We start from the raw sequence: 25,000 nt of genomic DNA, 5'->3' as shown, positions 1-25,000 counted from the left end.
CCTGAACCACAGTATGGATAAATGATACCAGTCTTTGGTACATAAACCCTCAATGTCCCTGCTACTCCTGCACCACAGTATGGATAAATGATACCAGTCTTTGGTACATAAACCCTCAATGTCCCTGCTACTCCTGAACCACAGTATGGATAAATGATATCAGTCTTTGGTACATAAACCCTCAATGTCCCTGCTACTCCTGAACCACAGTGTGGATAAATGATATCAGTCTTTGGTACATAAACCCTCAATGTCCCTGCTACTCCTGAACCACAGTGTGGATAAATGATATCAGTCTTTGGTACATAAACCCTCAATGTCCCTTCTACTCCTGAACCACAGTGTGGATAAATGATATCAGTCTTTGGTACATAAACCCCCAATGTCCCTGCTACTCCTGAACCACAGTATGGATAAATGATACCAGTCTTTGGTACATAAACCCTCAATGTCCCTGCTACTCCTGAACCACAGTATGGATAAATGATATCAGTCTTTGGTACATAAACCCTCAATGTCCCTGCTACTCCTGAACCACAGTATGGATAAATGATACCAGTCTTTGGTACATAAACCCCCAATGTCCCTGCTTCTCCTGAACCACAGTGTGGATAAATGATACCAGTCTTTGGTACATAAACCCTCAATGTCCCTGCTACTCCTGAACCACAGTGTGGATAAATGATATCAGTCTTTGGTACATAAACCCTCAATGTCCCTTCTACTTCCAGAACCACAGTGTGGATAAATGATATCAGTCTTTGGTACATAAACCCTCAATATCCCTGCTACTCCTGAACCACAGTGTGGATAAATGATATCAGTCTTTGGTACATAAACCCTCAATGTCCCTGCCACTTCCTGAACCACAGTGTGGATAAATGGTAACAGTCTTTGGTACATAAACCCTCAATGTCCCTGCTACTCCTGAACCACAGTGTGGATAAATGATATCAGTCTTTGGTACATAAACCCTCAATGTCCCTGCTACTCCTGAACCACAGTGTGGATAAATGATATCAGTCTTTGGTACATAAACCCTCAATGTCCCTGCTACTCCTGAACCACAGTATGGATAAATGATATCAGTCTTTGGTACATAAACCCTCAATGTCCCTGCTACTCCTGAACCACAGTGTGGATAAATGATATCAGTCTTTGGTACATAAACCCTCAATGTCCCTGCTACTCCTGAACCACAGTAAGGCTAAATCGTACCAGTCTTTGGTACATAAACCCTCAACGTCCCTGCTACTCCTGAACCACAGTGTGGATAAATGATACCAGTCTTTGGTACATAAACCCTCAATGTCCCTGCTACTCCTGAACCACAGTGTGGATAAATGATACCAGTCTTTGGTACATAAACCCTCAATGTCCCTGCTACTCCTGAACCACAGTATGGATAAATGATACCAGTCTTTGGTACATAAACCCTCAATGTCCCTGCTACTCCTGAACCACAGTATGGATAAATGATATCAGTCTTTGGTACATCAACCCTCAATGTCCCTGCTACTCCTGAACCACAGTGTGGATAAATGATATCAGTCTTTGGTACATAAACCCTCAATGTCCCTGCTACTCCTGAACCACAGTAAGGATAAATGGTACCAGTCTTTGGTACATAAACCCTCAACGTCCCTGCTACTCCTGAACCACAGTGTGGATAAATGATACCAGTCTTTGGTACATAAACCCTCAATGTCCCTGCTACTCCTGAACCACAGTGTGGATAAATGATATCAGTCTTTGGTACATAAACCCTCAATGTCCCTTCTACTCCTGAACCACAGTGTGGATAAATGATATCAGTCTTTGGTACATCAACCCTCAATGTCCCTGCTACTCCTGAACCACAGTGTGGATAAATGATATCAGTATTTGGTACATAAACCCTCAATGTCCCTGCTACTCCTGAACCACAGTGTGGATAAATGATACCAGTCTTTGGTACATAAACCCTCAATGCCCCTGCTACTCCTGAACCACAGTGTGGATAAATGATACCAGTCTTTGGTACATAAACCCTCAATGTCCCTGCTACTCCTGAACCACAGTGTGGATAAATGATACCAGTCTTTGGTACATAAACCCTCAATGTCCCTGCTACTCCTGAACCACAGTATGGATAAATGATATCAGTCTTTGGTACATAAACCCTCAATGTCCCTGCTACTCCTGAACCACAGTGTGGATAAATGATATCAGTCTTTGGTACATAAACCCTCAATGTCCCTGCTACTCCTGAACCACAGTAAGGCTAAATCGTACCAGTCTTTGGTACATAAACCCTCAATGTCCCTGCTACTCCTGAACCACAGTATGGATAAATGATATCAGTCTTTGGTACATAAACCCTCAATGTCCCTGCTACTCCTGAACCACAGTGTGGATAAATGATACCAGTCTTTGGTACATAAACCCTCAATGTCCCTGCTACTCCTGAACCACAGTATGGATAAATGATACCAGTCTTTGGTACATAAACCCTCAATGTCCCTGCTACTCCTGAACCACAGTATGGATAAATGATATCAGTCTTTGGTACATAAACCCTCAATGTCCCTGCTACTCCTGAACCACAGTGTGGATAAATGATATCAGTCTTTGGTACATAAACCCTCAATGTCCCTGCTACTCCTGAACCACAGTGTGGATAAATGATATCAGTCTTTGGTACATAAACCCTCAATGTCCCTTCTACTCCTGAACCACAGTGTGGATAAATGATATCAGTCTTTGGTACATAAACCCCCAATGTCCCTGCTACTCCTGAACCACAGTATGGATAAATGATACCAGTCTTTGGTACATAAACCCTCAATGTCCCTGCTACTCCTGAACCACAGTATGGATAAATGATATCAGTCTTTGGTACATAAACCCTCAATGTCCCTGCTACTCCTGAACCACAGTATGGATAAATGATACCAGTCTTTGTTTACATAAACCCCCAATGTCCCTGCTTCTCCTGAACCACAGTGTGGATAAATGATACCAGTCTTTGGTACATAAACCCTCAATGTCCCTGCTACTCCTGAACCACAGTGTGGATAAATGATATCAGTCTTTGGTACATAAACCCTCAATGTCCCTTCTACTTCCAGAACCACAGTGTGGATAAATGATATCAGTCTTTGGTACATAAACCCTCAATGTCCCTGCTACTCCTGAACCACAGTGTGGATAAATGATATCAGTCTTTGGTACATAAACCCTCAATGTCCCTGCCACTTCCTGAACCACAGTGTGGATAAATGGTAACAGTCTTTGGTACATAAACCCTCAATGTCCCTGCTACTCCTGAACCACAGTGTGGATAAATGATATCAGTCTTTGGTACATAAACCCTCAATGTCCCTGCTACTCCTGAACCACAGTGTGGATAAATGATACCAGTCTTTGGTACATAAACCCTCAATGTCCCTTCTACTTCCTGAACCACAGTATGGATAAATGATACCAGTCTTTGGTACATAAACCCTCAATGTCCCTGCTACTCCTGAACCACAGTGTGGATAAATGATACCAGTCTTTGGTACATAAACCCTCAATGTCCCTTCTACTCCTGAACCACAGTGTGGATAAATGATACCAGTCTTTGGTACAAAAACCCTCAATGTCCCTGCTACTCCAGAACCACAGTATGGATAAATGATATCGGTCTTTGTTCCCTGTAGGTCGGGTTCTGATACGTAGGTCCTCAATGTTCGTGTTTGAAACATTAGATGTGTTTCTAGATCTCCTAAAGCTGTTCTTTGATGTTAACCTGAGCTATGTCCATGTTGTCCTCACAGCTTTCGATCAGCTGCAAAGGTTCGAATTTATTTGACATGATGTCAACCTCTAGGAATGAATAGGTGCTTAGTGAGGTGTGTGTGAGCGAGGCGTTTTGTGTGTGCGTGTGTGTGAGCGAGCCGTTGTGTGTGTGTGTTACCCTGAAGCGACGGAGTCGTGCCAGTCTTTCTCTGAGTCTTTGTTCCTGAGTGGAAGCCAACTCTGCTACATGTTGACGCCACAGCTGCTCCTTTTCCTGACACACACACACACACACACACACACACACACACACACACACACACACACACACACACACACACACACACACACACACACACACACACACACACACACACACACACACACACACAGAGGCATGTTACTCCTCTCTTCCCTCTCGATGGAAAGGGCTTGGTCTGACCCCTGACCTCTAAACCCTGACCCCTGACAGTTACATGCTCAGCAGAGCCCATACTGTTTCCTGTGTGTGTGGCTGCTGCACAGATAGAGTTCTACATCTGGAAACTGTTTAATCAGAAACGCTCCTACCTTGTCATCTCTCCATCTCTCTGGCACCTCGTCAACAACACAGACAGACAGACAGACAGACAGACAGACAGAGACAGGCACAGGCAGGCAGGCAGGCAGGCAGGCAGGCAGGACAGGCAGGCAGGCAGGCAGGCAGGCAGGCAGGCAGGCAGGCAGGCTCAGGCAGGCAGGCAGGCAGGCAGACAGGCAGGCAGGCAGGCAGGCAGGCAGGCAGGCAGGCAGGCAGGCAGGCACGGTGTGGTGTGAGCCAGGCTATTGAAGTGGCTTGTTGTATTTAGGTGTCTATGGTTGATAGATGAGAATGGCTGTAAATGAAACAAACACACACTGTGTGACTTGTGTAAGTCTGAAGCTCCATCAGTTTGTTGATACATGTGGTTGCAGGCAGCCAGTGATGCAGAGAGCTAGTGATGTGGACAGTCAGTGATGTGGACAGTCAGTGATGTGGACAGTCAGTGATGTGGACAGCCAGTGATGTGGACAGCCAGTGATGTGGACAGTCAGTGATGTGGACAGTCAGTGATGTGGACAGTCAGTGATGTGGACAGTGATGTGGACAGTGATGTGGACGGCTCACAGACCAGTGATGTGGACAGTCAGTGATGTGGACAGTCAGTGATGTGGACAGCCAGTGATGTGGACAGTCAGTGATGTGGACAGTCAGTGATGTGGACAGTCAGTGATGTGGACAGTCAGTGATGTGGACAGTCAGTGATGTGGACAGTCAGTGATGCAGAGAGCTAGTGATGTGGACAGCCAGTGATGTGGACAGTCAGTGATGTGGACAGTCAGTGATGACAGCTGTGATGTGGACAGTCAGTGATGTGGACAGCCAGTGATGCAGAGAGCTGTGATGTGGACAGCCAGTGATGCAGAGAGCAGTGATGTGGACAGTCAGTGATGTGGACAGCCAGTGATGTGGACAGCTAGTGATGTGGACAGTCAGTGATGTGGACAGCCAGTGATGTGGACAGTCAGTGATGTGGACAGTGATGTGGACAGTGATGCAGAGAGCTAGTGATGTGGACAGCCAGTGATGCAGCCAGATGTGGAGCTAGTGATGTGGACAGCCAGTGATGCAGAGAGCTAGTGATGTGGACAGTCAGTGATGTGGACAGCCAGTGATGCAGAGAGCCAGTGATGTGGACAGCCAGTGATGTGGACAGCCAGTGATGTGGACAGTCAGTGATGTGGACAGCCAGTGATGTGGACAGTCAGTGATGTGGACAGCCAGTGATGTGGACAGTCAGTGATGTGGACAGTCAGTGATGTGGACAGTCAGTGATGTGGACAGTCAGTGATGTGGACAGTCAGTGATGTGGACAGTCAGTGATGCAGAGAGCTAGTGATGTGGACAGCCAGTGATGCAGAGAGCTAATGATGTGGACAGTCAGTGATGTGGACAGCCAGTGATGCAGAGAGCTAGTGATGTGGACAGTCAGTGATGCAGAGAGCTAGTGATGTGGACAGTCAGTGATGTGGACAGCCAGTGATGCAGAGAGCTAGTGATGTGGACAGTCAGTGATGTGGACAGCCAGTGATGCAGAGAGCTAGTGATGTGGACAGCCAGTGATGCAGAGAGCTAGTGATGTGGACAGTCAGTGATGTGGACAGCCAGTGATGTGGACAGCCAGTGATGTGGACAGTCAGTGATGTGGACAGTCAGTGATGTGGACAGCAGTGATGTGGACAGCCAGTGATGTGGACAGTCAGTGATGTGGACAGTCAGTGATGTGGACAGTCAGTGATGCAGCTGATGTGGACAGCCAGTGATGTGGACAGTCAGTGATGTGGACAGTCAGTGATGATGTGATGTGGACAGTCAGTGATGCAGAGAGCTAGTGATGTGGACAGTCAGTGATGTGGACAGTGATGTGGACCAGTGATGTGGACAGCCAGTGATGTGGACAGCCAGTGATGTGGACAGCCAGTGATGATGGACAGTCAGTGATGTGGACAGTCAGTGATGTATAAAGCCAGTGATGTGGACAGTCAGTGATGCAGAGAGCTAGTGATGTGGACAGTCAGTGATGTGGACAGCCAGTGATGTGGACAGCCAGTGATGTGGACAGCCAGTGATGTGGACAGTCAGTGATGTGGACAGTCAGTGATGTATAAAGCCAGTGATGTGGACAGTCAGTGATGTGGACAGTCAGTGATGTGGACAGTCAGTGATGTGGACAGTCAGTGATGTGGACAGCCAGTGATGTAGACAGCCAGTGATGTGGACAGCCAGTGATGTGGACAGCCAGTGATGTGGACAGTCAGTGATGCAGAGAGCTAGTGATGTGGACAGCCAGTGATGTGGACAGCCAGTGATGTGGACAGCCAGTGATGTGGACAGCCAGTGATGTGGACAGCCAGTGATGTGGACAGTCAGTGATGTATAAAGCCAGTGATGTGGACAGTCAGTGATGTGGACAGCCAGTGATGTGGACAGTCAGTGATGCAGAGAGCTAGTGATGTGGACAGCCAGTGATGTGGACAGTCAGTGATGTGGACAGCCAGTGATGTGGACAGTCAGTGATGTGGACAGCCAGTGATGCAGAGAGCTAGTGATGTGGACAGCCAGTGATGCAGAGAGCTAATGATGTGGACAGTCAGTGATGTGGACAGTCAGTGATGTGGACAGTCAGTGATGTGGACAGTCAGTGATGCAGAGAGCTAATGATGTGGACAGTCAGTGATGTGGACAGTCAGTGATGTGGACAGTCAGTGATGTGGACAGTCAGTGATGTGGACAGTCAGTGATGTGGACAGCCAGTGATGCAGAGAGCTAGTGATGTGGACAGCCAGTGATGCAGAGAGCTAGTGATGTGGACAGTCAGTGATGCAGAGAGCTAGTGATGCAGAGAGCTAGTGATGTGGACAGCCAGTGATGCAGAGAGCTAGTGATGCAGAGAGCTAGTGATGTGGACAGCCAGTGATGTGGACAGTCAGTGATGCAGAGAGCTAGTGATGTGGACAGCCAGTGATGCAGAGAGCTAGTGATGTGGACAGCCAGTGATGCAGAGAGCTAGTGATGTGGACAGTCAGTGATGTGGACAGTCAGTGATGTGGACAGTCAGTGATGTGGACAGCCAGTGATGTGGACAGCCAGTGATGTGGACAGCCAGTGATGTGGACAGTCAGTGATGTATAAAGCCAGTGATGTGGACAGTCAGTGATGCAGAGAGCTGGACAGTCAGTGATGTGGACAGCTGATGTGGACAGCCAGTGATGGGACAGTCAGTGATGTGGACAGTCAGTGATGTATAAAGCCAGTGATGTGGACAGTCAGTGATGTGGACAGCCAGTGATGTGGACAGTCAGTGATGTGGACAGTCAGTGATGTGGACAGTCAGTGATGTGGACAGTCAGTGATGTGGACAGTCAGTGATGTGGACAGTCAGTGATGTGGACAGCCAGTGATGTGGACAGCCAGTGATGTGGACAGCCAGTGATGTGGACAGCCAGTGATGTGGACAGTCAGTGATGTGGACAGTCAGTGATGTGGACAGCCAGTGATGTGGACAGCCAGTGATGTGGACAGCCAGTGATGTGGACAGCCAGTGATGTGGACAGTCAGTGATGTATACAGCCAGTGATGTGGACAGCCAGTGATGTGGACAGTCAGTGATGTGGACAGTCAGTGATGTGGACAGTCAGTGATGCAGAGAGCTAGTGATGTGGACAGCCAGTGATGTGGACAGTCAGTGATGTGGACAGCCAGTGATGTGGACAGTCAGTGATGTGGACAGTCAGTGATGTGGACAGTCAGTGATGCAGATAGTGATGTGGACAGCCAGTGATGTGGACAGCCAGTGATGTGGACAGTCAGTGATGTGGACAGTCAGTGATGTGGACAGTCAGTGATGCAGAGAGCTAGTGATGTGGACAGCCAGTGATGTGGACAGCCAGTGATGTGGACAGCCAGTGATGTGGACAGTCAGTGATGTGGACAGCCAGTGATGTGGACAGTCAGTGATGTGGACAGTCAGTGATGTATAAAGCCAGTGATGTGGACAGTCAGTGATGTGGACAGTCAGTGATGTGGACAGTCAGTGATGTGGACAGCCAGTGATGTGGACAGCCAGTGATGTGGACAGTCAGTGATGTGGACAGTCAGTGATGTGGACAGTCAGTGATGTGGACAGCCAGTGATGTGGACAGCCAGTGATGTGACAGTCAGTGATGTGGACAGTCAGTGATGTGGACAGTCAGTGATGTGGACAGTCAGTGATGCAGAGAGCCAGTGATGTGGACAGTCAGTGATGTGGACAGCTAGTGATGTGGACAGTCAGTGATGTGGACAGTCAGTGATGTGGACAGCCAGTGATGCAGAGAGCTAGTGATGTGGACAGTCAGTGATGTGGAGAGCCAGTGATGTGGACAGTCAGTGATGTGGACAGTCAGTGATGTGGACAGTCAGTGATGTGGACAGCCAGTGATGTGGACAGTCAGTGATGTGGACAGTCAGTGATGTGGACAGTCAGTGATGTGGACAGCCAGTGATGTGGACAGCCAGTGATGTGGACAGTCAGTGATGTGGACAGTCAGTGATGTGGACAGTCAGTGATGCAGAGAGCTAGTGATGTGGACAGTCAGTGATGTGGACAGTCAGTGATGTGGACAGCCAGTGATGCAGAGAGCTAGTGATGTGGACAGCCAGTGATGCAGAGAGCTAGTGATGTGGACAGTCAGTGATGTGGACAGCCAGTGATGTGGACAGCCAGTGATGTGGACAGTCAGTGATGTGGACAGTCAGTGATGTGGACAGTCAGTGATGTGGACAGCCGGTGATGTATAAAGCCAGTGATGTGGACAGCCAGTGATGTGGACAGTCAGTGATGTGGACAGTCAGTGATGCAGAGAGCTAGTGATGTGGACAGCCAGTGATGTATAAAGCCAGTGATGTGGACAGCCAGTGATGTGGACAGTCAGTGATGTGGACAGCCAGTGATGTGGACAGCCAGTGATGTGGACAGTCAGTGATGTGGACAGTCAGTGATGTGGACAGCCAGTGATGTGGACAGTCAGTGATGCAGAGAGCTGTGATGTGGACAGTCAGTGATGTGGACAGTCAGTGATGCAGAGAGCCAGTGATGTGGACAATCAGTGATGTGGACAGTCAGTGATGTGGACAGCTAGTGATGTGGACAGTCAGTGATGTGGACAGTCAGTGATGTGGACAGCCAGTGATGCAGAGAGCTAGTGATGTGGACAGCCAGTGATGTATAAAGCCAGTGATGTGGACAGCCAGTGATGTGGACAGCCAGTGATGTGGACAGCCAGTGATGTGGACAGCCAGTGATGTGGACAGTCAGTGATGTGGACAGTCAGTGATGTGGACAGCCAGTGATGTGGACAGTCAGTGATGCAGAGAGCTAGTGATGTGGACAGTCAGTGATGTGGACAGTCAGTGATGCAGAGAGCCAGTGATGTGGACAGTCAGTGATGTGGACAGTCAGTGATGTGGACAGTCAGTGATGTGGACAGCTAGTGATGTGGACAGTCAGTGATGTGGACAGTCAGTGATGTGGACAGCCAGTGATGCAGAGTGAGCTAGTGATGTGGACAGTCAGTGATGCAGAGAGCTAGTGATGTGGACAGTCAGTGATGTGGACAGTCAGTGATGTGGACAGCCAGTGATGCAGAGAGCTAGTGATGTGGACAGTCAGTGATGTGGACAGTCAGTGATGCAGAGAGCTAGTGATGTGGACAGCCAGTGATGTAGACAGCCAGTGATGTGGACAGCCAGTGATGTGGACAGCCAGTGATGTGGACAGCCAGTGATGTGGACAGTCAGTGATGTGGACAGTCAGTGATGCAGAGAGCTAGTGATGTGGACAGTCAGTGATGCAGAGAGCTAGTGATGTGGACAGTCAGTGATGTGGACAGTCAGTGATGTGGACAGTCAGTGATGTGGACAGTCAGTGATGTGGACAGTCAGTGATGCAGAGAGCTAGTGATGTGGACAGTCAGTGATGCAGAGAGCTAGTGATGTGGACAGCCAGTGATGTGGACAGTCAGTGATGTGGACAGCCAGTGATGCAGAGAGCTAGTGATGTGGACAGTCAGTGATGTGGACAGTCAGTGATGTGGACAGTCAGTGATGTGGACAGTCAGTGATGCAGAGAGCTAGTGATGTGGACAGCCAGTGATGTGGACAGTCAGTGATGTGGACAGTCAGTGATGCAGAGAGCTAGTGATGTGGACAGTCAGTGATGCAGAGAGCTAGTGATGTGGACAGTCAGTGATGTGGACAGTCAGTGATGTGGACAGTCAGTGATGTGGACAGTCAGTGATGTGGACAGTCAGTGATGTGGACAGCCAGTGATGTGGACAGTCAGTGATGTGGACAGTCAGTGATGCAGAGAGCTAGTGATGTGGACAGTCAGTGATGTGGACAGTCAGTGATGTGGACAGTCAGTGATGTGGACAGTCAGTGATGTGGACAGTCAGTGATGTGGACAGCCAGTGATGTGGACAGCCAGTGATGTGGACAGTCAGTGATGTGGACAGTCAGTGATGTGGACAGCCAGTGATGTGGACAGTCAGTGATGTGGACAGTCAGTGATGCAGAGAGCTAGTGATGTGGACAGCCAGTGATGTGGACAGTCAGTGATGTGGACAGTCAGTGATGTGGACAGTCAGTGATGCAGAGAGCTAGTGATGTATAAAGCCAGTGATGTGGACAGTCAGTGATGTATAAAGCCAGTGATGTGGACAGCCAGTGATGTGGACAGTCAGTGATGTGGACAGTCAGTGATGTGGACAGTCAGTGATGCAGAGAGCTAGTGATGTGGACAGTCAGTGATGTGACAGTCAGTGATGCAGAGAGCTAGTGATGTGGACAGTCAGTGATGTGGACAGTCAGTGATGCAGACAGCTAGTGATGTGGACAGTCAGTGATGTGGACAGTCAGTGATGTGGACAGCCAGTGATGTGGACAGCCAGTGATGTGGACAGTCAGTGATGTGGACAGCCAGTGATGCAGAGAGCTAGTGATGTGGACAGCCAGTGATGTGGACAGTCAGTGATGTGGACAGCCAGTGATGCAGAGAGCTAGTGATGTGGACAGTCAGTGATGTGGACAGCCAGTGATGCAGAGAGCTAGTGATGTGGACAGTCAGTGATGTGGACAGCCAGTGATGCAGAGAGCTAGTGATGTGGACAGTCAGTGATGTGGACAGCCAGTGATGCAGAGAGCTAGTGATGTGGACAGTCAGTGATGTGGACAGCCAGTGATGTGGACAGTCAGTGATGTGGACAGTCAGTGATGTGGACAGCCAGTGATGTGGACAGTCAGTGATGTGGACAGCCAGTGATGTGGACAGTCAGTGATGTGGACAGTCAGTGATGTGGACAGTCAGTGATGCAGAGACACAGCGGAAGCAACCACAACAGCATGCTTGTTTCACATGCACCTATGCACAGACACAGCCTGTTAGAGAGTAGACTGCTCTCAGCTCGCAACGTGTGTGAGTGTCTGCTGTGAGGCAGCAGCTCCAGCCCCGCGTCAGTGTGTTTGGACAGGAACAGAGTCTCACAGTGAACCGTGCTGAACGACCATCGCTACGACGCAAAGCACCTTCAGTTACTGCAGCCTGGCTTCATGGTAGTGTTGAGGGATGTGAGGTTATTAAAAGGCTCTCTGTGTGTGTTACCTTCCTACTCTCCTCCTGGTCTCGGATTCTGTCCTGCTCCTGCTGCACTCGCTCCCGACGCCGCCGCACCTGGCAACCATAGGAAGTTACATCACAGGATGTTACATCACAGGAAGTTACATCGCACTGATGCAGTTATGAACCAGTAAAATTACAAAGGGCCAGAGAAAATAATAATCTCAGGTAGATATCCACCCTCTCCTGGAGAGATAGAGGTAGATATCCACCCTCTCCTGGAGAGATAGAGGTAGATATCCACCTCTCCTAGAGAGGTCTCCTCTCCTGGAGAGAGAGGTAGATATCCACCCTCTCCTGGAGAGATAGAGGTAGATATCCACCTCCTCCACCGTCTCCTAGAGAGATAGAGGTAGATATCCATCCTCTCCTAGAGAGATCGAGGTAGATACCACCCTCTCTCCTAGAGAGAGGTAGTAAATCCATCCTCCATCCTGGAGGTAGAGGTAGATATCCACCCTCTCCTGGAGAGATAGAGGTAGATATCCACCCTCTCCTAGAGAGTAGAGGTAGATATCCACCGTCTCCTAGAGAGATAGAGGTAGATATCCCCTCTCCTAGAGAGATCCACCGAGGTAGATATCCACCCTCCCTAGAGAGATAGAGGTAGATATCCACCGTCTCCTCCACCCTCTCCTAGAGAGAGAGAGATATATCCAGAGAGATAGAGGTAGATATCCACCCTCCCCTAGAGAGATAAATCCACCGTCTCCTAGAGTAGATAGATATCCCTCTCCTAGAGAGATCGAGGTAGATATCCACCCTCCCTAGAGAGAGACAGGTAGATATCCACCCTCTCCTAGAGAGAGATATCCACCCTCCCTAGAGAGATATATCCACCCTCCCCTCCTCTCCTAGAGAGATAGAGGTATATCCACCCTCTCCTAGAGAGATAGAGGTCCACCCTCTCCTAGAGAGATAGAGGTATCTCACCCTCTCCTAGAGAGAGAGGAAAATGTCCACCCTCTCCTAGAGAAAGAGAGGTAGATATTCACCCTCTCCTCGAGTGATAGATACTCACCCTCTCCACTTTGTCTTCCTTCCAGTCTTCTCCCAGCGTGTCTGTCTCCTTGTGGCTTTTCCCCTTCTCTCCCAGGAACGCATAGTCCTCCTCCTTACACATCCCTCTCATGGACTACAGAATGACATCATCACATCCCTCTCATGGACTACAGAATGACATCATCACATCCCTCTCATGGACTACAGAATGACATCATCACATCCCTCTCATGGACTACAGAATGACTGCATCATATCCCTCTCATGGACTACAGAATGACATCATCACATCCCTCTCATGGACTACAGAATGACATCATCACATCCCTCTCATGGACTACAGAATGACATCATCACATCCCTCTCATGGACTACAGAATGACTGCATCATATCCCTCTCATGGACTACAGAATGACATCATCACATCCCTCTCATGGACTACAGAATGACATCATCACATCCCTCTCATGGACTACAGCATGACATCATCACATCCCTCCCCTGGACTACATAATGACATCATCACATCCCTCCCATGGACTACAGAATGACATCATCACATCCCTCTCATGGACTATAGAATGACATCATCACATCCCTCTCATGGACTACAGAATGACATCATCACATCCCTCTCATGGACTACATAATGACATCATCACATCCCTCCCCTGGAGTACAGAATGACATCATCACATCCCTCTCATGGACTACAGAATGACATCATCACATCCCTCTCATGGACTACAGAAGGACATCATCACATCCCTCTCATGGACTACAGAATTACATCATCACATCCCTCTCATGGACTACAGAATGACATCATCACATCCCTCTCATGGACTACAGAATGACTGCATCATATCCCTCTCATGGACTACAGAATGACATCATCACATCCCTCTCATGGACTACAGCATGACATCATCACATCCCTCTCATGGACTACAGAATGACATCATCACATCCCTCTCATGGACTACATAATGACATCATCACATCCCTCCCCTGGACTACAGAATGACATCATCACATCCCTCTCACGGACTACAGAATGACATCATCACATCCCTCTCATGGACTACAGAAGGACATCATCACATCCCTCTCATGGACTACAGAATGACATCATCACATCCCTCTCATGGACTACAGCATGACATCATCACATCCCTCTCATGGACTACAGCATGACATCATCACATCCCTCTCATGGACTACAGAATGACATCATCACATCCCTCTCATGGACTACATAATGACATCATCACATCCCTCCCCTGGACTACAGAATGACATCATCACATCCCTCTCACGGACTACAGAATGACATCATCACATCCCTCTCATGGACTACAGAAGGACATCTTCACATCCCTCTCATGGACTACAGAATGACATAATCACATCCCTCTCATGGACTACAGAATGACATCATCACATCCCCCTCACTGGGATGACATCTGTCACATTCAAAACAGCTGGGACCTGGAATCTCGTGACTCTAAAAAATGAGCTCTTACTTGGAAAAATGATTTTGAACGGGAAACCAACTCAGAAACTCATCTTGCTGCGTTTAAAACAGGAAACTCAAATGCAAGGTCAAATCATGACTTCAGTGATCTTCAGGTCAGAAAGTTTGTACTTTAGAAAGAGGCCTGAGTTCCCGAGTTGGAACTTTGAGTGGGATGACAGTGTGTTTTCAGAGTTCCCAGTTGGAACTTTGAGTGGGATGACAGTGTGTTTTTCCTGAGATCCCAGTTGGTACTTTGAGTGGGATGACAGTGTGTTTTCCTGAGTTCCCAGTTGGAATTCCGAGTTGGATGACAGCTCAAAATGATTTGTCCCAGTTTGAGCTCATTTTTTCCATAGTTCCCAGTTTGTCTTGAAGGCACTGAAGTCTTAGTGTACAAGAACCCAGGAGACGTCCCAGTGAGATGCACATGTCTTTGTTAAGGTTGGACAACAGTTACTACACTTACCTTAGACATGGGAATCCCTTCAAACTTAACAACATGGTCCATCCTGGACAGGAAGGACACAGTTACTACACATTTACTACACACACAGGTACAGTTAATACACAGTTACTACACAGTTACTACACACACAGGTACAGTTAATACACAGTTACTACACACACAGGTACAGTTAATACACACACAGGTACAGTTAATACACAGTTAATACACAGTTACTACACAGTTACTACACAGGTACAGTTAATACACAGTTAATACACAGTTACTACACAGTTACTACACACACAGGTACAGTTAATACACAGTTAATACACAGTTACTACACAGTTACTATACACACAGGTACAGTTAATACACAGTTACTACACACACAGCTACAGTTAATACACAGTTACTACACACACAGGTACAGTTAATACACAGTTACTACACACACAGGTACAGTTACTACACAGTTACTACACACACAGGTACAGTTAATACACAGTTACTACACACACAGCTACAGTTAATACACAGTTACTACACACACAGGTACAGTTAATACACAGTTACTACACACACAGGTACAGTTAATACACAGTTACTACACACACAGCTACAGTTAATACACAGTTACTACACACACAGCTACAGTTAATACACAGTTACTACACACACAGCTACAGTTACTACACAGTTACTACACACACAGGTACAGTTAATACACAGTTACTACACACACAGGTACAGTTAATACACAGTTACTACACACACAGGTACAGTTAATACACAGTTACTACACACACAGGTACAGTTAATACACAGTTACTACACACACAGGTACAGTTACTACACAGTTACTACACAGTTACTACACACACAGGTACAGTTAATACACAGTTAGTACAGTTTACATATTGCAGTAAACTTTACACACACACATGCTCCCCAGTTAGCAAATACATAGTTACACACACACACACACACACACACACACACAGTTGGTCAATTCACAGTTAAACACTAATAGTTAGTTACCATGCCAACACCTCCACACTCAGTCACATTAAATCTTCTCACACAATACTCATTGTCTATTAGTACTACTAATTAAAGACTAATTCAAATAGAATATGTTATTTGCATGTGTTCCAGTATTGTCCTACTATAAGCTACTGTCCTCGTCAAGGCAGTCAGATGCACTGACCTGAGGCCTGGTCTGGTAGGCTGAAGCCTTCTGTGTCTCTGTAGAGTCCTCTGTTCTGTCTCTCTGTCTCTCTGTAGAGTCCTCTGGTCTGTCTCTCTGTGTCTCTGTAGAGTCCTCTGGTCTGTCTCTCTGTGTCTCTGTAGAGTCCTCTGGTCTGTCTCTCTGTGTGTCTGTAGAGTCCTCTGGTCTGTCTCTCTGTGTGTCTGTAGAGTCCTCTGGTCTGTCTCTCTGTAGAGTCCTCTGGTCTGTCTCTCTGTAGAGTCCTCTGGTCTGTCTCTCTGTAGAGTCCTCTGGTCCGTCTCTCTGTGTGTCTGTAGAGTCCTCTGGTCTGTCTCTCTGTGTGTCTGTAGAGTCCTCTGGTCTGTCTCTCTGTGTGTCTGTAGAGTCCTCTGGTCTGTCTCTCTGTGTGTCTGTATAGTCCTCTGGTCTGTCTCTCTGTGTGTCTGTAGAGTCCTCTGGTCTGTCTCTCTGTGTGTCTGTAGAGTCCTCTGGTCTGTCTCTCTGTGTGTCTGTAGAGTCCTCTGGTCTGTCTCTCTGTAGAGTCCTCTGGTCTGTCTCTCTGTGTGTCTGTAGAGTCCTCTGGTCTGTCTCTCTGTAGAGTCCTCTGGTCCGTCTCTCTGTGTGTCTGTAGAGTCCTCTGGTCTGTCTCTCTGTAGAGTCCTCTGGTCTGTCTCTCTGTGTGTCTGTAGAGTCCCCTGGTCCCGTTGTTTGTCCACTGATCACTATTATAGCCAGTGTGTGTCCAGTGATCCTCCCATGTTACAGCGTGACCACACGTCTCAGAGATGGCAGCTATTTCAGCAGCAGCTTGTCAGAAGTGGCACTCTCCCACTAATAAAGAAACGCTGCCACGGGTTGACTGATGGAGCTGCTGGGGGTGTCATGCCACCACAGGGTGACTGATGGAGCTGCTGGGGGTGTCTGCCACCACGGGGTGACTGATGGAGCTGCTGGGGGTGTCGTTCCACCACGGGGTGACTGATGGAGCTGCTGGGGGTGTCATGTCACCACGGGGTGACTGATGGAGCTGCTGGGGGTGTCGTGCCACCACGGGGTGACTGATGGAGCTGCTGGGGGTGTCGTGCCACCACGGGGTGACTGATGGAGCTGCTGGGGTGTCATGTCACCACGGGGTGACTGATGGAGCTGCTGGGGTGTCATGTCACCACGGGTTGACTGATGGAGCTGCTGGGGGTGTCATGCCACCACAGGGTGACTGATGGAGCTGCTGGGGGTGTCTGCCACCACGGGGTGACTGATGGAGCTGCTGGGGGTGTCGTTCCACCACGGGGTGACTGATGGAGCTGCTGGGGGTGTCATGTCACCACGGGGTGACTGATGGAGCTGCTGGGGGTGTCGTTCCACCACGGGGTGACTGATGGAGCTGCTGGGGGTGTCGTGCCACCACGGGGTGACTGATGGAGCTGCTGGGGGTGTCGTTCCACCACGGGGTGACTGATGGAGCTGCTGGGGGTGTCATGTCACCACGGGGTGACTGATGGAGCTGCTGGGGGTGTCATGTCACCACGGGGTGACTGATGGAGCTGCTGGGGGTGTCATGCCACCACGGGGTGACTGATGGAGCTGCTGGGGGTGTCATGTCACCACGGGGTGACTGATGGAGCTGCTGGGGGTGTCATGCCACCACGGGGTGACTGATGGAGCTGCTGGGGGTGTCATGCCAATACGGGGTGACTGATGGAGCTGCTGGGGGTGTCGTTCCACCACGGGGTGACTGATGGAGCTGCTGGGGTGTCATGTCACCCCGGGGTGACTGATGGAGCTGCTGGGGGTGTCATGCCACCACGGGGTGACTGATGGAGCTGCTGGGGGTGTCATGCCAATACGGGGTGACTGATGGAGCTGCTGGTGGTGTCGTTCCACCACGGGGTGACTGATGGAGCTGCTGGGGTGTCATGCCACCACGGGGTGACTGATGGAGCTACTGGGGGTGTCGTTCCACCACGGGGTGACTGATGGAGCTGCTGGGGTGTCATGCCACCACGGGGTGACTGATGGAGCTGCTGGGGTGTCGTTCCACCACGGGGTGACTGATGGAGCTGCTGGGGGTGTCGTTCCACCACGGGGTGACTGATGGAGCTGCTGGGGGTGTCATGCCACCATGGGGTGACTGATGGAGCTGCTGGGGGTGTTGTTCCACCACGGGGTGACTGATGGAGCTGCTGGGGGTGTCGTTCCACCACGGGGTGACTGATGGAGCTGCTGGGGGTGTCGTTCCACCACGGGGTGACTGATGGAGCTGCTGGGGGTGTCGTGCCACCACGGGGTGACTGATGGAGCTGCTGGGGGTGTCGTGCCACCACGGGGTGACTGATGGAGCTGCTGGGGATGTCATGCTACCCCTGGGTGACTGATGGAGCTGCTGGGGGTGTCATGCTACCCCTGGGTGACTGATGGAGCTGCTGGGGGTGTCATGTCACCACGGGGTGACTGATGGAGCTACTGGGGGTGTCATGCCACCACGGGGTGACTGATGGAGCTGCTGGGGGTGTCATGCCACCACGGGGTGACTGATGGAGCTGCTGGGGGTGTCATGCCACCACGGGGTGACTGATGGAGCTGCTGGGGGTGTCATGCCACCACGGGGTGACTGATGGAGCTGCTGGGGGTGTCATGCCACCACGGGGTGACTGATGGAGCTGCTGGGGGTGTCATGCCACCAAGGGGTGACTGATGGAGCTGCTGGGGGTGTCAATGCTCTTCCCTGAGGCTCTGACGGGGGGTTGGGTGTCATGTCAGCTGGTGGGACTGTCATGTTTGTGTTGTTTGCCAGACCTGGGTACCACCCACTGCAGAATGTGCCTGGGCTGGCAGTAATTTACCCATGAGGTCACCATTCAAGCCTCAGTAACACAAGAAGAGGAAAGGACAGGAGAGACAGGGATCACTGGCCTAGAAGAGGACACAACAGGAGAGAGAGGGATCACTGGCCTAGAAGAGGACACAACAGGAGAGACAGGGATCACTGGCCTAGAAGAGGAACAGGAGAGAGAGGGATCACTGGCCTAGAAGAGGAACAGGAGAGAGGGATCACTGGCCTAGAAGAGGAACAGGAGAGAGAGGGATCACTGGCCTAGAAGAGGACACAACAGGAGAGAGAGGGATCACTGGCCTAGAAGAGGACATAACAGGAGAGACAGGGATCACAGGCCTAGAAGAGGACAAAACAGGAGAGAGAGGGATCACTGGCCTAGAAGAGGAACAGGAGAGAGAGGGATCACTGGCCTAGAAGAGGAACAGGAGAGAGAGGGATCACTGGCCTAGAAGAGGACACAACAGGAGAGAGAGGGATCACTGGCCTAGAAGAGGACACAACAGGAGAGAGAGGAAACTGGCCTAGAAGAGGACATAACAGGAGAGAGGGATCACTGGCCTAGAAGAGGACACAACAGGAGAGAGAGGGATCACTGGCCTAGAAGAGGAACAGGAGAGACAGGGATCACTGGCCTAGAAGAGGACACACCAGGAGAGACAGGGATCACTGGCCTAGAAGAGGACACAACAGGAGAGACAGGGATCACTGGCCTAGAAGAGGAACAGGAGAGACAGGGATCACTGGCCTAGAAGAGGACACAACAGGAGAGAGAGGAAACTGGCCTAGAAGAGGACATAACAGGAGAGAGGGATCACTGGCCTAGAAGAGGACACAACAGGAGAGAGAGGGATCACTGGCCTAGAAGAGGAACAGGAGAGACAGGGATCACTGGCCTAGAAGAGGACACACCAGGAGAGACAGGGATCACTGGCCTAGAAGAGGACACAACAGGAGAGACAGGGATCACTGGCCTAGAAGAGGAACAGGAGAGACAGGGATCACTGGCCTAGAAGAGGAACAGGACAGAGAGGGATGACTGGCCTAGAAGAAGACACAACAGGAGAGAGAGGGATCACTGGCCTAGAAGAGGACACAACAGGAGAGAGGGATCACTGGCCTAGAAGAGGACACAACAGGAGAGAGGGATCACTGGCCTAGAAGAGGACACAACAGGAGAGAGGGATCACTGGCCGAGAAGAGGAAATACCAGGAGAGAGAGGGATCACTGGTCTAGAAGAGGAACAGGAGAGAGAGGGATCACTGGCCGAGAAGAGGACACACCAGGAGAGAGAGGGATCACTGGCCTAGAAGAGGACACAACAGGAGAGAGAGGGATCACTGGCCTAGAAGAGGACACAACAGGAGAGACAGGGATCACTGGCCTAGAAGAGGAACAGGAGAGAGAGGGATCACTGGCCTAGAAGAGGAACAGGAGAGAGAGGGATCACTGGCCTAGATGAGGACACAACAGGAGAGAGAGGGATCACTGGCCTAGAAGAGGACATAACAGGAGAGACAGGGATCACTGGCCTAGAAGAGGACACAACAGGAGAGAGAGGGATCACTGGCCTAGAAGAGGAACAGGAGAGACAGGGATCACTGGCCTAGAAGAGGAACAGGAGAGAGAGGGATCACTGGCCTAGAAGAGGACACAACAGGAGAGAGGGGGATCACTGGCCTAGAAGAGGACATAACAGGAGAGAGAGGGATCACTGGCCTAGAAGAGAACATAACAGGAGAGAAGAGGGATCACTGGCCTAGAAGAGGAACAGGAGGAGAGAGGGATCACTGGCCTAGAAGAGGACACAACAGGAGAGAGGGGATCACTGGCCTAGAAGAGGACACAACAGGAGAGAGAGGGATCACTGGCCTAGAAGAGGACACAACAGGAGAGAGAGGGATCACTGGCCTAGAAGAGGACACAACAGGAGAGAGGGATCACTGGCCTAGAAGAGGACACAACAGGAGAGAGAGGGATCACTGGCCTAGAAGAGGACACAACAGGAGAGAGAGGGATCACTGGCCTAGAAGAGGACACAACAGGAGAGAGAGGGATCACTGGCCTAGAAGAGGACACAACAGGAGAGAGAGGGATCACTGGCCTAGAAGAGGACACAACAGGAGAGAGAGGGATCACTGGCCTAGAAGAGGACACAACAGGAGAGAGAGGGATCACTGGCCTAGAAGAGGACACAACAGGAGAGAGAGGTATCACTGGCCGAGAAGAGGACATAACAGGAGAGAGAGGGATCACTGGCCTAGAAGAGGACACAACAGGAGAGACAGGGATCACTGGCCTAGAAGAGGACACAACAGGAGAGAGAGGTATCACTGGCCGAGAAGAGGACACAACAGGAGAGAGAGGGATCACTGGCCTAGAAGAGGAACAGGAGAGAGAGGGATCACTGGCCTAGAAGAGGACATAACAGGAGAGAGAGGTATCACTGGCCGAGAAGAGGACATAACAGGAGAGAGAGGGATCACTGGCCTAGAAGAGGAACAGTAGAGAGAGGGATCACTGGCCGAGAAGAGGACATAACAGGAGAGAGAGGGATCACTGGTCGAGAAGAGGACACAACAGGAGAGAGAGGGATCACTGGCCTAGAAGAGGACACAACAGGAGAGAGAGGGATCACTGGCCTAGAAGAGGACATAACAGGAGAGAGAGGGATCACTGGCCTAGAAGAGGACATAACAGGAGAGAGAGGGATCACTGGCCTAGAAGAGGACACAACAGGAGAGAGAGGGATCACTGGCCGAGAAGAGGACATAACAGGAGAGAGAGGGATCACTGGCCTAGAAGAGGACATAACAGGAGAGAGAGGGATCACTGGCCTAGAAGAGGACATAACAGGAGAGAGAGGGATCACTGGCCTAGAAGAGGACATAACAGGAGAGAGAGGGATCACTGGCCTAGAAGAGGACATAACAGGAGAGAGAGGGATCACTGGCCTAGAAGACAAGAAAGATAAAAAAGAAGACAGAAGAGAGAGGCTTTAACTGTTGTCAGGAGGGAGTCTTGACGGGGATGAGTGTTAACTCTCTGAGAGGCTTTAACTGTTGTCAGGAGGGAGTCTTGACGGGGATGAGTGTTAACTCTCTGAGAGGCTTTAACTGTTGTCAGGAGGGAGTCTTGACAGGGATGAGTGTTAACTCTCTGAGAGGCTTTAACTGTTGTCAGGAGGGAGTCTTGACAGGGATGAGTGTTAACTCTCTGAGAGGCTTTAACTGTTGTCAGGAGGGAGTCTTGACAGGGATGAGTGTTAACTCTCTGAGAGGCTTTAACTGTTGTCAGGAGGGAGTCTTGACGGGGATGAGTGTTAACTCTCTGAGAGGCTTTAACTGTTGTCAGGAGGGAGTCTTGACAGGGATGAGTGTTAACTCTCTGAGAGGCTTTAACTGTTGTCAGGGCTTTTCCAGGCAATACAGAGCACACAGTGAGCGTCCCAAAGAGCACCCTGTTCCCTCGGGGCCCTGTTCAAATGCATCACACTCTATGGGGAATAGGGTGCTATAGGGCCCTGTTCAAATGCATCACACTCTATGGGGAATAGGGTGCTATAGGGCCCTGGTCAAATGCATCACACTCTATAGGGAATAGGGTGCCATAGGGCCCTGTTCAAATGCATCACACTCTATGGGGAATAGGGTGCTATAGGGCCCTGGTCAAATGCATCACACTCTATAGGGAATAGGGTGCCATAGGGCCCTGTTCAAATGCATCACACTCTATGGGGAATAGGGTGCCATAGGGCCCTGTTCAAATGCATCACACTCTATGGGGAATAGGGTGCCATAGGGCCCTGTTCAAATGCATCACACTCTATGGGGAATAGGGTGCTATAGGGCCCTGGTCAAATACATCACACTCTATGGGGAATAGGGTGCTATAGGGCCCTGGTCAACAGTAGTGCACTATATAGGGGAATAGGGTGCTATAGGGCCCTGGTCAACAGTAGTGCACTATATAGGGGAATAGGGTTCTATAGGGGCCTGGTCAACAGCAGTGCACTATATAGGGGAATAGGGTGCTATAGGGCTCTGGTCAACAGTAGTGCACTATATAGGGGAATAGGGTTCTATAGGGGCCTGGTCAACAGTAGTGCACTATATAGGGGAATAGGGTGCTATAGGGCCCTGGTCAACAGTAGTGCACTATATAGGGGAATAGGGTGCTATAGGGCCCTGGTCAACAGTAGTGCACTATATAGGGGAATAGGGTTCTATAGGGGCCTGGTCAACAGCAGTGCACTATATAGGGGAATAGGGTGCTATAGGGCTCTGGTCAACAGTAGTGCACTATATAGGGGAATAGGGTTCTATAGGGGCCTGGTCAACAGTAGTGCACTATATAGGGGAATAGGGTGCTATAGGACCCTGGTCTAAAGTAGTGTACTATATAGGGGAATAGGGTGCTATAGGGGCCTGGTCTAAAGCAGTGCACTATATAGGGGAATAGGGTTCTATAGGGGCCTGGTCTAAAGCAGTGCACTATATAGGGGAATAGGGTTCTATAGGGCTCTGGTCTAAAGCAGTGCACTATATAGGGGAATAGGGTGCTATAGGGCTCTGGTCTAAAGTAGTGCACTATATAGGGGAATAGGGTTCTATAGGGCCCTGGTCTAAAGTAGTGCACTATATAGGGGAATAGGGTGCTATAGGGCCCTGGTCTAAAGTAGTGCACTATATAGGGAATGGGTTGCCATTTGGGATGTAATCTAAGACTTCACACTCCTGATATTTATAGACAGACAACTTGTGTTGTGGCTCACTGCTGCTGGACTTCCTGTTCCTGCTGTGGGCGGGGGGTCCGAGGATTGACGTGGGGAGCCCAATTCCCAACTCAGCAGGACTGCATCCTGGAGTGATGTTTGTCCAAATCTCTGGCCTCGTTCCGCTGGGCAGGACTGGAGCTGGGGGAGAGAGCCTGGGGTTGGTCTGGGTGAGAGGGGATGTGGCTGGGTCAGGCTGGGGGAGAGAGCCTGGGGTTGGTCTAGGTGAGAGGGGATGTGGTTGGGTCAGGCTGGGGGAGAGAGCCTGGGGTTGGTCTAGGTGAGAGGGGATGTGGCTGGGTCAGGCTGGGGGAGAGAGCCTGGGGTTGGTCTAGGTGAGAGGGGATGGGTCAGGCTGGGGGAGAGAGCCTGGGGTTGGTCTAGCTGAGAGGGGATGTGGCTGGGTCAGGCTGGGGGAGAGAGCCTGGGGTTGGTCTGGGTGAGAGGGGATGTGGCTGGGTCAGGCTGGGGGAGAGAGCCTGGGATTGGTCTAGCTGAGAGGGGATGTGGCTGGGTCAGGCTGGGGGAGAGAGCCTGGGGTTGGTCTAGCTGAGAGGGGATGTGGCTGGGTCAGGCTGGGGGAGAGAGCCTGGGGTTGGTCTAGGTAAGAGGGGATGGGTCAGGCTGGGGGAGAGAGCCTGGGGTTGGTCTAGCTGAGAGGGGATGTGGCTGGGTCAGGCTGGGGGAGAGAGCCTGGGGTTGGTCTAGGTGAGAGGGGATGTGGCTGGGTCAGACTGGGGGAGAGAGCCTGGGGTTGGTCTAGGTGAGAGGGGATGGGTCAGGCTGGGGGAGAGAGCCTGGGGTTGGTCTAGGTGAGAGGGGATGTGGATGGGTCAGGCTGGGGGAGAGAGCCTGGGGTTGGTCTAGGTGAGAGGGGATGTGGCTGGGTCAGGCTGGGGGAGAGAGCCTGGGGTTGGTCTAGGTGAGAGGGGATGTGGCTGGGTCAGGCTGGGGGAGAGAGCCTGGGGTTGGTCTAGGTGAGAGGGGATGTGGCTGGGTCAGGCTGGGGGAGAGAGCCTGGGGTTGGTCTAGGTGAGAGGGGATGTGGCTGGGTCAGGCTGGGGGAGAGAGCCTGGGGTTGGTCTAGCTGAGAGGGGATGTGGCTGGTGTCAGGCTGGGGGAGAGAGCCTGGGGTTGGTCTAGGTGAGAGGGGATGGGTCAGGCTGGGGGAGAGAGCCTGGGGTTGGTCTAGGTGAGAGGGGATGTGGCCTGGTGTCAG

The 25,000-nt window shown here is 50.5% G+C and overlaps 1 protein-coding gene across 1 annotated transcript in view; it reads right to left on the bottom strand.

Annotated features, from left to right (window-relative positions):
- LOC127924289 (golgin subfamily A member 6-like protein 22) overlaps window positions 1-16,816 on the bottom strand; it is an 18,013-nt gene extending 1,197 nt beyond the window's left edge. Inside the window, exons 1-5 of the mRNA XM_052508871.1 lie at window positions 16,174-16,816; window positions 14,985-15,027; window positions 13,018-13,131; window positions 11,982-12,050; window positions 3,941-4,036 (exon numbers count right to left, since the gene is read on the bottom strand). Of these exons, the coding sequence (XP_052364831.1) occupies window positions 3,941-4,036; window positions 11,982-12,050; window positions 13,018-13,131; window positions 14,985-15,026 (321 nt within the window). The 5' untranslated portion in view covers window position 15,027; window positions 16,174-16,816. The remainder of the gene's footprint in view (window positions 1-3,940; window positions 4,037-11,981; window positions 12,051-13,017; window positions 13,132-14,984; window positions 15,028-16,173) is intronic.
- Between the last annotated feature and the right edge of the window lie 8,184 nt (window positions 16,817-25,000).

The sequence above is a fragment of the Oncorhynchus keta genome, unplaced genomic scaffold (genome assembly GCF_023373465.1).
Source record: "Oncorhynchus keta strain PuntledgeMale-10-30-2019 unplaced genomic scaffold, Oket_V2 Un_contig_3917_pilon_pilon, whole genome shotgun sequence".
NCBI classification, from domain to species: domain Eukaryota; kingdom Metazoa; phylum Chordata; class Actinopteri; order Salmoniformes; family Salmonidae; genus Oncorhynchus; species Oncorhynchus keta.
This window is presented reverse-complemented; position numbering and strand designations above follow the sequence as displayed.